Source organism: Pongo pygmaeus, chromosome 17, assembly GCF_028885625.2.
Source record: "Pongo pygmaeus isolate AG05252 chromosome 17, NHGRI_mPonPyg2-v2.0_pri, whole genome shotgun sequence".
Lineage (NCBI taxonomy): Eukaryota > Metazoa > Chordata > Mammalia > Primates > Hominidae > Pongo > Pongo pygmaeus.
Genome location: NC_072390.2, coordinates 51,115,302 through 51,127,973, shown reverse-complemented (window position 1 = coordinate 51,127,973; position 12,672 = coordinate 51,115,302). Strand labels below are relative to the sequence as shown.

The 12,672-nt window shown below is 43.8% G+C and overlaps 1 protein-coding gene across 5 annotated transcripts in view; it reads right to left on the bottom strand.

Annotated features, from left to right (window-relative positions):
• Window positions 1-12,672, bottom strand: part of FHOD3 (formin homology 2 domain containing 3) — a 507,914-nt gene that overhangs the window by 154,805 nt on the left and 340,437 nt on the right. For all 5 annotated transcript variants that reach the window (XM_054461095.2, XM_054461096.2, XM_054461098.2 and 2 more), the window contains exon 10: window positions 11,091-11,329. In XM_054461095.2, the coding sequence (XP_054317070.2) occupies window positions 11,091-11,329 (239 nt within the window). The remainder of the gene's footprint in view (window positions 1-11,090; window positions 11,330-12,672) is intronic.

Genomic DNA, 12,672 nt, shown 5'->3' with positions numbered 1-12,672 from the left:
GTCCTGTCACTCTCCCTGCCCATCTCACCAAAGCCCCATTACCACTAGGAAAACTGATGAAACCATGATATAGGGCACCATGAGACATATTTGGACCATGATTATAGGCTGTGTTAATTCCAAGTAGTCTCTGAAACATAAAAATTACCTCATTTAGAAACAATAAGTATTTTTCAACATGAAGATGATGCTTCTGTCATCACCATCAGCCCACTAAGCACAAGCTGGGGACAAGCATGACCTTCGCCAGGTCTAACTGGGCCTTCTTCAATTTCCAAAGCCTATTCCCAGAAGACTCCCTCGCAAAATGATTCACACCAACATCACCTCTGCCCAGACAGAGTTTTTCGCTGTCAAATTTGGCCTCTTCAACCTACATCTTCAGGGTTTCATTTCCCTATTTGTTCAACCTTCATCAATGAAGAGTTACCACCAGGCTGCCTCCACAGGCTCTTATCAAGAAAAAAAAATCTCATTTCTCTTTCCATGGCTGGATTTGATCAACCCAGCTTAGTACTCCTTAGATAGCCCCTGCTCCATCTCCAAAGGGATCCTGGGAGTTGCAGAGGGCTATAGAGAGAGATGCTTATTCTCTAGCTGGATGACCCACACCCATGCCTGCGTGGACTACCAGCAAAAATCGAGCCTTAGAAAGTGCTGTGAACATTCAGAACACAGAGGAGAAGGTGCATATTACAGGAGATGTGGGGTTTGGACAGGTCAAAGGGAAACTTGGCCCTAAAAGAAAATTCCCAAAGCAAGTAAAAGATTCAACTAGAAACTTGAACCTTTCCATCTGAGGTATGTTCACTTCCATTCCCATAGTAAACAGCTTGTTTCTTCCAGAGCCCTCATACCACCTAAGTCCACTCTAGCCTGAGAAACAGTCACACTTGATGATAACTGATGTCAAGGTTCATTGACTTGAAATGTGGGTGATGTTCTCAGTTTCTTCATTTCATGAGATGAAAGTTCTGTACATTCTCTTGCTGGTTTTCCCCAGCCACTTCTCTGCTCACGCAGTTTATTTTTCCTGGGTTAGGGCCTCTAAACTAGAGCTTCAACCATCACCTACGGGTATCGGAGTTCCAGAAGTGCATATCCAACTGACTATGGGAATTTCTACCCGCCTGACCCATAGATACATCTCAGAGCTTACCGACTGGCCCCAGGTTACTGATTGCCAGAGAATCACCTCAGGCCCCTTTGTCTTTGTCACCATGCAATCCAGTCATTGTCCTACAAACCACAGCCTCCTGAATTCTCAGCACCTCCCTGTACTTTCCCTTCTCTCTTCCCCTGCTTCAGTCAGGCCCCCTCCACTCCTTCCTGGACCAGCAAAAGCCCTGCACCAATCTCTTTGTGCAGCCTGCTCTCCCCCAGTGAGTTCCCCACGCTGTGCCCAGAATGCTCCTGCAGAAACACTACACTGATTTTCACTTAATCATTTGAAATTCATCAGTAGCTCCACTTGGCCTTAAGGATAAAATTTTGCCAATTTCTTCAGAACCTAGAAAGATCCTCAGATTCAATTCAGGAAAGTTCAAACCCACAAGAAATTTGCAATCTGGTCACAGTGAATATTTGAGAAACCAATCCTGCCCCAGATATCAGGAACATTGCAAAGTAACTTCTTCCTCATGTCCCAGTGCCTCTGCCTTTATTCTATACAGTTTCTCCCATTTCCAAGCCCACTCTCCCAGCCTTCCCAGACCTCTTTTCTCCAGGCCACCCTTTGCTATTCAACACTCAGCATGAATCTCTTGGACACTGCTGAATCACTGGCTGTATTCCAATCATACTTTTGTCAGGAGGTCACCACCCTTGTCAGTAAATCCCATTTATAACAAGTCACTTAGGATCAGATAAATCTTCCCAAGTAGCTACTTGCCACTCATGGTACCAGTGGTTGTTAATCTGGTTGTTGTGAAATCCTCTAGCATGTTTATGCGGGTGCACAAAATATTTTCTCCAATTTATGTCCATATTCATTTAACAATTACCTTCTTTAACAGAGTAATATCCGTGAATGCTTCAGGGCATGGACTGATGATAATAACAGCACTGGGCAAAGCACATATTTGTGTTAACTCTCCCACCACCGTATTAAGGAGTACAGATACCATCATCCTGAGTTTACGCACAACCACGCCTATGCCCTCCCCCACCTCACCTGCTGCTCCTTCACTGCGCACGGCCAGCCTTCCTCCAGGAGCCAGGGCTGAGCAGGTCACCTGAGTTGCAGATTTTGCAGATTAACATCGTATAACACCCCATCTCACAGTATGTCTTTTGCTTGCAAATAGATTGCTCATTGCCAACTGCTTTCAAGAAAGAGACAGGGCTGCTCTACTATTCTGCTATTCTACTGCAGTCTCAGGATGAATTCTCTAATCCTGGCAATGAAGTTTTGTGGACAAGGCATGGGGAGCTGTGCTGTCCTAAAACTTAGGCATGTAAACACGCCTCCTTCCTGTCAAAACATGGGAAGATGAGCTCACCCCCCAGCACAGTTCCATAATTAGGCTCCCCGATTTGCCCACTGCTTCCTGTGGCTGGTGGAAAGATGCCAAAACTCTTCTTCACTCCTGCAGGAAAATAGAAAATAATACCCCTCCAATTGCCTCCCTCCAGCTCCCACCCCAGAGGCACAGCCCCAAGGCTTGGCTACCCGCATCCTACCACCTGCTGGGCCACTAATTGGTATGCATCAGCTATAAGCCATCAAAAACTGAGGATGGCTTAGGTCTCTGCTCCTCCACAGCCTCCCGATAATTGATAGTTAACTGTGGCTTCTTTTTAACTATGAGTTTCCGTTCTCTATACCTTCCCTTACTCCATCGCCAAGGTAGTGGTTACTTATGACTAACTGGAAAGCCTTGTTCCAGTGTTGCAGCTATTGCTCTGAAGATTTTCAGAAGTCCCCTCTATAAAATGTCTTCAGTGCCCATTTATGAGGAAAAACAAGCAAATCAGTAAGTATGATTTCAGGATCAAAATCAAACAGTGACTAAAAAACAATACAGCTCACTAAGATTACCAAGTTCCAGTAAAACATTTGTCCTGAGTGATTTTTTGCTTTCTCAACAAATCTAATTAATCCTCAAAAGATATAACATTCTCATTACTGAACACATTCTATAGATTCAGAGAGTAGTTTCAGGTATGTTAGGTTCTGAGTGCAGGCTATGGACTCTGGCTGCCTGGGTCCCAACCCAGCAGAGCCTCTGTAATCTGGGAACAAGCTCCTTAATCTCTCTGTGTTTTGGTTTCCTCACCTGTAAAATGGGGACGATACTCCTACCTTCCTCATGGAATTTACAATACATGTAAAATTGTTTAGTCCAATAGCCAGTACAAAGTTAATCCTCCATAAATGCTAGTGTTAGAATAGGTAGTTAGGCAGATATGACTAGTGAAGGAGAGTGTCCTCCAACTCCAGGAAAGTCAGGTGACCATCAAGTGATGGCCTGGCAGTTGTTAAACTGTCTAATTAAAATAATAATTGGTCACAGCTGGTGCTGGGGAAAGACAGTCTCCTAAGAGATAGAAAACACATAAAGCTGGTGATCATCAGCTTCCCAATAAGATCTCAGGAGTTAGGTGATTGGGCTCAAGCACGTGCACTAAGAGGCAAAATGGCAGAGTTTAACTGGTAAATGACTTTCCTCTAGGAACACTGGAAGATAAGGGGAAAATGCCTCAAGTGAGCAAGTACACAACTTCAGTAAACACAGTGCACACGCAGCCCCCTCCCAAGTGCCAGCAGGACACTGCTCATGAGGACAGCCCACCCCAAGGGAAGAATCAGGGGAGAAGAGACACAAACCCTGGAACCACATCAATGTATAAAACCCCAAGTCAAAGGCCAAAGAGTGCACCTGGATCGCTTAAGGCACCTGCTTGGCCCTCTTCCAAGTGTATTTTACTTTCCTTCATTCCTGCTCTAAAACTTTTTAATAAACTCTCACTCCTGCTCAAAAACTTGTCTTGGTCTCTCATTCTGTCTTTTGCCCCTCAGACAAATTCTTTCCTTCAAGGAGGCAAGAATTGAGTTGATGCAGACCCGTACATATTCACCACTGCTAACACTGGCTCCATCCCTACCTCTTCCATTGCTTACCTCCTAGACATTGAAGGAAGAATAGCATAGCATTTTCCCAAGACAACACAGAGGCTGCAGTTAAAAAGTGGACACACATTGCTGAGCACGCATGATGCCTAAAAGCATGATACCACACGGGACGGGACTCACAAACTGGACATCATAACAAATATATTTAGTGCATATGATGAGAGGCATCAGAAATTCAGTTAAAAGACATTTGAGAGACAGAAAAAATGGTCAAAATATTAATATCTAAAATGTGTAAAGAATACTTATATTCTACTTTTGAATCTGAAGGTTTTCATATTAAAAATAAAGACTAGTTGTAGGTCAATTAAAATAGGCAAACTATTCAGGAGACAAATGAGAAAACAATATTTACAGGCAACACTAAGAAAAGGAAATGTTAATAGCTAATAAAGCAATTAAAGTTGTACAGCCTCGGTAGTAATAAAAAATACAAATTACAATGCTGAGGCATTTTTCACTTTTCAATACTACAAAAATTCTGAAAATCTCCTAACATTCAGTGATGATGTGGGAAAATGGTGAGTCATATGGTGATGGATAGTAAAACCATATAGCCTTTGTGGAGAGCAATATGGCAATATCAATATTTAAAATGTAAATGTCCATTGTCCAGAATTCTATTTCTAAGAATCTAAGAGTGCTAATGCTAACACATACACACAAACATGTGTATGTGCACCAGTGTGTATGTTAATTACAGCAAGTTTGGTATGAGAAAAAAACTGGAACCAAGCCATAGCAAAATGAATAACAGCATCATGGTATTATGGAATATCTATATATTGGAACATTAAGCAATAACTTTTTAATGTACCATGAAGCAATAATTTTTAATGTACTGATATGAAAAATATAGATCCAATAATAAATACAGCAGTGTGCATTTACTAATTGCTTACTAATTGCCAAGTACTCAGCATGTATTTATTTCCACAGAATAACAGAAATAAGGGTTATTTAGGAGAATGGTGAGGACATGGACTCTGGAGCTAGACTACCTAAACTCTAGAACCAGCTCCACTGTATATTAGCTGTGAGACCTTGGGCAAGGTGCTTCAACTCCCTGTGCCTCAGCTTCCCCTATCACACAGCAATAATAACAGTACCTATATCGTGACATAATAGCAAAAATGGAGTATGTACACTTGCAGTGCTTAGCGTAATGCCTGGCAGATGACTAAGTGTTCTGTAAAGGCTGTTGTTGTAGCTGTTATTGTTATATTCATCTTTGCACTATATGGTACAACTCTCTTCACTTTACATCACATAGTTGGCACCACATCTTTAAATCCTATCATTTTTATTTAAAAACATAAAGAGTTGCTATTTATTCAGTGCCTACTATGAGCCAATGACCATATATAAATTGGCACATAGCTATTTTGGGAGAGCTGGGTTCTGAACTTGCCCTCCCATGCTTCAATACCTCCATATCCTATGCCCAAGACCGCAGCGATTCTAAACACCGCTCTGGTGACGATTTGTGAAGACTGAGTGCTCCCCACTCCTTAGGAGCGGTAGTCTGTTCTCTGCCAGGTGCGGGCTGAGCTTCCAGTGCTGGTCTCTGCACCCTGCCCCACACCAAACCCCTGCCAGACTTCTCCCTGCAGCTCAAGTGGGCTCTCCACTGCTGCATCGGTACTCCTGGCCTGCAGCCCACCTAAGCATGGTCTCTCTTGCTCCTGGAACCAGCTGAGGCCAGGCCACATCTTCTCTCTGCTGCTCGAGGGTCAAGTATGTCTGTAGGTCAGACTACTGTTTTCCTGACTACAAGCTCAAGGCTTAGCTACAACTCCTGATTCCCACAAGACCCATTTATATATCCTTATCACTTTGCATTTATTAAAATGAGGACGTCTGTGAAACATACATTAATTTTTCTGTAACCCTAGTGTAACTTACATGGAAAAAAATTAGCAATTCTTATATGTAACTTTTTTCCTTCTTGACCATCAGTTGAAAAGTACTGGCAGCCAAGAGGAGAGTTGCCCATTGCTGCTTCTCAATGCGGATTCCTTGGCTCCACTTGAACATTTCTGGTGAGACCGTGCCGGGTTCCTCTTCCTCTGAACAGGTTCGTGAAGCCTGGCTGTAGACTGTCATACCTCTCTTATATAATCATTGTTCTCTCTTGCCAACTTGTTTTATGCTGGTGTCACATTCCATTATGTCAATTTTTTGGAGTGATGGATGTGAATGAAGCTGATTAGAATTGGATTTGTTGGCATTTCAGTTACTGAGAGTAGCATGAGATTCAGTCAAGCCTTGGTCCCCTAAAAGTGTTCAAGCATATTTCCTGAGAATTTGAAGCGTGAAACTTTGCTAAACGGACTTAAAATCAGAAAAAGACTCTACTGTAAACCATGTAGTAGCCCAGAGTAACCAGTCAGCTGTGAAAGACAATTCGTATCTCATTTAAGAAATACTGTTTCCATGACATTTGTTTGTAAAATGCCAATGGATTTTTTAAACTAGAAATACATTCTATAGATCTGTGTTTTAGCTGATTATGTTCTCTGAAAAAGAGTCAATTTTGACCCATGCACATGAACATTTAAGGTAGGTGCACAGAGTTCCAAATGCTTCTAAGAAAACTACTCTTTCCAATGGCCAAAACACTCTCTATCTCAGCATCATGTGGATTATATAACCAACGATCTGCCCTCCCCTAAGGCAGAATTTCCCAGATTCAACACTACTGACATTTTAAAACAGATAATTATTTGTTTGGCAGGGGGCTATCCTGCACTTAGTAGAACAGCATTCCTGGACTCCACCCACTAGATGCCAGCAGCACCACCCCATCCCAGTTATAACAACCAAAAATGTGTCCAGATGTCTCCTAGGTGGCAAAATCACCCCGGTCAAGAACCACTGCCCGAAGAGACCACTGGGACCAATCCTGGCCTGCATAGTCCAATCTTCCCTGGACTCATCACATAGTCCCCTCCCTCTCCATGTGTCCCTCAGTCTGGCTTATCTCTTGCCCTTCTCCAACCCCTCAATCTTCCTCTGTGCCCTGGGAACTCATGGTCAGCCATCAGCAAAGTCCCCTATAGTCTCAATGTCTTCATAGAATATTCCTTTGACTTCCTTGCTCTAACACCAAACCACACATAACACAGTGGATTTTTCTCTCATATGCTACATACTCCCCTTTGCCAATTTCCCCCAACCTCCCTCAAGAAACTCAGACCCTTGGGACAGGGGTTGGCAAACTACAGCCTGTGGGCTAAGTCTGGCCTAGCACCTGTTTTTATATGGCCTGTGAGCTAAGAGTGGTTTTCACATTTTTAATGGCTGAAAAAAAATCAAAAGAATAATATTTCACGACATGCAAAATTCAAATCTCAGTGTCCATAAATAAAATGTCACTGGAATGCAGCCATGCTCATGCCAGTACCAGTGGCTGATGGCTGTTGACGTGCTACAAAGGCAGAATTCAGTTGAGTAGTTGCAATAGAGACCGTCTGGTACTCCAAGCTTAACATATTACTTGGCCCTTGACAGAGAAAGTTTGCAGACCCTGCTGCTGAGGCATGTGGCACTAGTCTGGACCCTCCACTCCCTAACCAGTTGTCAACATCCACTATCTGCCAGGTCACTCTTCCATGTATATTAAAATACACACATGACCGAAAGCTGCATGGCACAACTGTTAACATTAGTGACTAAATGAAGTTCAAAATTACTTCTATAGTTTGGAATGTTGTGTGGAAATCAGCAGGATGAAACTGAAAGTTCACGTGTTAAGTCCCATGCAGTGTTTGATATCAGAAGGACTGACACACAGAGCAGGAAGCAGCCCTGTTTTTGTCAACAGAGGAAGAACCAGGATAAACAGAATAGTTCAAGGGCAGATGGGGTACCTCAGGAAAAAGAGCATCCATGCCTGGAAGTGTACTCCATCTCTTGGGAACTTGACAGAAAGGGCTCCTGCTTTGGGCTAAATTTTGAGAACTTTCTAGTACTAAGACTTTTTTCCCCTTCCAATGAAATTTGTAAACTTTAAGTGCAAAGATGAAACTCATTATGACACACACGGTCCCATAAAGATGCTTTTAGTTGACCAATGACAAATAAACTTGTACCTTATTGGGCAAATGCTCAGTGTAGAGTTCTATTTCCTAAGAAACCAAAGCAAACAAATCTGAGTCCAGGCTCTTATTAGTCTTTATTAGAATTAAAGCACATAGCTGGCTTAAGTCTACAGGGAGACTAAGCATTTCTCCAAGTCTTTGAATTTTTGTATTTACCTCAAACAAAAAAATACCTACAAGGTATGTAAATCAAATTGTCTCTCTAATCATCTTGCTTGAGGAATATGTTTAGGAGTGGTTGGCTGGGATGTGGTTGGCTGGGAAGGAGTCTGTATACTTTGGATATTGAGAGCCAAGGGCCCAGCCCTTGGTCATAGCCCTTAGTCTTGTGATTTGGAATAGGCACTTAGCCCCATCTGTTTTCTCACTTGTACAATGAGGATAATAAAACCTGTCCTGTCTGAATCTTACAGAGGATGATTGTGAGAGTTAAATTCAAATGACGCAAAAGGACCATCTGAGTGGAGACTGCCCTATATATTTTTTAGAACAACATGAACCCCTTTCTAAAACCTATTTCTCCCTTCTTTACAAAAGTTGGCATCACTTGGGTGACTGAATTATAAAATCTAGCCCCAAATCCTTCATATGTGGCATCTGCAGGCATGTTGCTATAAGCTAGCATTAGGTGCAGCCAGGGCGTTTGCAGAGATGAAGAGCAACGTGCATATATGTACGTGAGGCAGCTTCTGTGTCTTTCAAGGTCTGCAGGGGACAGAACACAATGAGCCACTTGACTCTGAGGTACTGTTTGGGGCACAGATGTTGAGCAGGTGACTAAGCTATGCAGAAAGAAATCATTTCCCATTCTGCATTTCACCACCCCTTCCCACTATCTCACTCCCGCCTCATCAAAATCATGCCGTCACTTTGGGGCCACAGGCAAAATCCCTCCAACAGACTTCGTAAATGAAGTCACTTCATAATCATCAATCCAGATAGATAAAACATTGCCTATCTTTACAAGCTGTAAAGTGTATTTTGCTCAAATGCTACTAAATTAATGTTGAAGTAATAATTCCAGTAAAATGAAATTCCAAAAAGAATGAAGCAAACAGCATTCAGAGTGGCATCTCTGGCCTCCTGTTTCAGATCCTACCGAGCCCAGCACTTCAAGACTGTGAACCGTGCCCAGGATAGTCCACTTCCATATCATCATCCTCACCAGCCTATTGCAAAGCATTGTCACCTGAACTCACAACACAGGAATCCTCGAAAAGTGTAACAGCAAGAAACAGACAAGGAGCAAACATGACGGAGCAGGAGAACACCAAGTACTACTGACAAGGTCCACCTAACTCCTACCCTCAGCATCTTCGGTGGCTTTATATACAGGCTTTTTTCAGCTGATTGTGTACAATTTCCTCAACTCTCTTCATGTTAACTTCTCAAGCCAGCTGGAAGAGAGCTTCGAGGGCTTTTTCTTTGAGAACTGGCTGAGTTTCTTTAAGATTCCAGATCACAAGATGCAATGCTCATGGTAAAGGTTCTCGTTCCTTAATATGTTTAGAAGTTTAGGTCTTCTTTTCACTAAAATAGAGCTGTATACAGACTCTCAGAAACACAAAAACCTGTAGAGAGACGGCATCTGGGGTTATGAGGTAGAAGAGGGGTGTCAGCATAGACCATGGTTGCACATCAATCTCAGACCAGTCCCTCCTCCTCCTGGGTTAACAGGCATCTGAAGGCATGGCCTGGGTCCTGCTCAAATGATTCCATGGGTATCAGATTGTTTGGGGCACCTCTTGGTGCTGGTGGGGTATTCCCTTAGAGATGGAGAAGAAGGATATATCTTGATCACTCTTTCTTAAGGTCATCCAACTTATTCTGAGTGATTTTCTTCCTCATAATGTAGCCTGGTGACCTAAATTTGACTCCCAGGAGGATCTCTATGATGAGGAAGGATGATCCAGCCAAGTGATATGAGCACTTCCTGCTTCCAGACTATCAGCAGCAGGATGGGAATGTGTCAGTCAGCCCCTGTGGATTTGGGTGGCAGAGACTGGACCCTAAAGTCCCTCATCCCAGTGACCTCAGAGCATCCATTTGGGAAGATACAACTGGACCCAGACCCTGGAGCAGGCATGGCCAGCCTTTTGTTGTACCTCTATACTATAGAACCACTCTGGGTTTGGCAGATTTTGTCAAACTTTATACTTTAAATACATATAATATCTCACAGGATTGCCAATCATTCCATTTTTTCCTATCTACCGTTCTCGTTCTTCCTCGCAGCCCAAACGTGAGGCCCATAGGTACAGAGATCATACCTATCTATTTATACATCTTCATGGCTTCAAGTAGTCCTGGCCTCTAACAGACACTCAATAAAAATGTTTCAGACTAAATGATGGAATTAGTGTGTACTAAAATATATAGAGACAGCTATTTGGAAACTCATACGGGTTTTTTCTGTTTAACTTAAACCAACCCAGAGATATCCCTGTATTGTCAGGAGTATCGCGAGACTTCCAACCTCACATTCCTACAGTGGCTATTTCTAGGCCAAACTTTTGTGTTTTGAAGTCTTTTCCATTTGATAAAACACAGCTTTTCTGAACAGATATTAACTGAGATAGTAAATAACATTTTTTAAAAACAGGTAGCTGAAAAACAGTTCCTGGGATTAGTAAGATCAAGTCTGTAAAAGTTGCCAGGGGCCACCCTGTGCAGGAAATCCACTGAGATGTTTGGCTGGTGGTTTAATGGTGGAGAAGAGGTAGGGAGCAATGCTGGGGTGGGGGTTGGTGGGGGACAAACTGGCCAGCAGGGAGGGAAGAGTGGTAGGCACCTGTGGGCTCTCTTTTGGATGGCATCCTTGCACCCCTCTCCACTGCCAAGTTAATGCTTACTTTTCATGCAGATCTCGCACTTGGTTGGGCTTGAAGCTGGGAGCTGACTGGGAGCAGGGACTGGTGGGGGCCGACAGGGTGCTCTTGATGCTCTGCACCGAGTGCCTGCGGCTCCTTCTGCGGTCCAGTCCCCGGTGCTCGCCCCCGCCACTGGAACACACGCTGGCCCTCCTCCGGTCCCGGCACCCACCGGGGGGTGGCTCCGTGGTCTCATCACCATCCTCATGCCTGAGCGCCACCTGGAAAAGCAGAGCACGCCCAGTGCAAGGTCAGGCTTGGCATCCTTTCACAGACCTCGGGTGTGACTGCATTTCAGGATTGCCCTAATAGGGATTTTTAACTCTGTCTTCCCAAACTGCACGCCTCAGCTTCCCTGCCAGGTCTTCACAACCACATGTGTCCAAGCCAAACACAGCCTGGGCACTGGAAGATGCCTGCCACTGTGGGTTCTTCCCATCGAACAGACATGAACGGGGCAGCCAATACGACCAGTGAGTCTGAGAAATATTTTTGTAATCAGATGGGATCTAGCTAATTCTGTACCCTAGCGTTTCCATTTCCCGGGCCTTCATCTCTCCTTGCCCACCTTTGTCTTTTTTCTGCTCCATGAGCCTGAATCCCTCCTGAAGCCTAGTGGTGGCCAGTTCCCAATCAGTTTTGAGCTCGCTTTCCCAAAGAGGGTGCTCACAAGTGGCCAGAGCCACAAGATCCAGGTGAATGGGAACTGCCCTCACCCATAAATCTTTCTAAGAGGACTAGTGCAACAGCAGGTACTGTTTAATTTCAAAATCTTGGCTGACAGCTGCTGCACTATCAGGCTATCACAGCAGCCTGGTTCAGGATTTGGAGTGGAGCCTGTAGTTTTACCAGAAGCTTGCAAACACAAGTCACAAAGACACACAACACAAAAAGATGACTCCTAGAATAAAGATTTGTTTTAAAGTTTCCTAAGAGTGACGCATATTTGTGCAGAAAAATAACTGGCTTGCACTTTGCCACTCCGGCTTACATGGGGAAACGTGAGCCAACTGGCCCCATACTCTTTCTTACCCTTTGCCTTTCTCCCAGGGATATTTTTAGCCCTGTGTCTAGGTGGTGCCCTCTGCAGAAGACCAGCTTTTCCATCTCTTAATCTCACTCTGTCCTGGATCTTACTTCATGGCTTTCTCACCTCACATTAAAACTGTCCTTCTGAATAACTCTCCTCCACCTCTCTTCTAGCACCCAGCTCTGCTCCTTATCTGTGATGACTCTTCGTAGCCAGGGACTCTATCTCTGGCCTCTAATTGTTATGCCTATGCCTACATTCTCTAAAACTGGACGGTAGAAAGAATACAAGTTTTGGTGTCAACTAGACCTTGGTGTGCATCCTGGCTGTGCCACTAATGAACCAGGTGTGCCCTGTCATAAATTACTTGCACCCTCTCTGGCTCACCAAATGAAGGTAACAGAATTGCCCTTGCAGGTTTGTGATGAGAATCACTTATGTAAAGGTAACTTGTGTAAAGCATCTAGGGTAGGGCCTTCTCTGTGGTACTCAATGAATATGACTGCCTTCCCCCATCCATGCTCTCACAGGAAG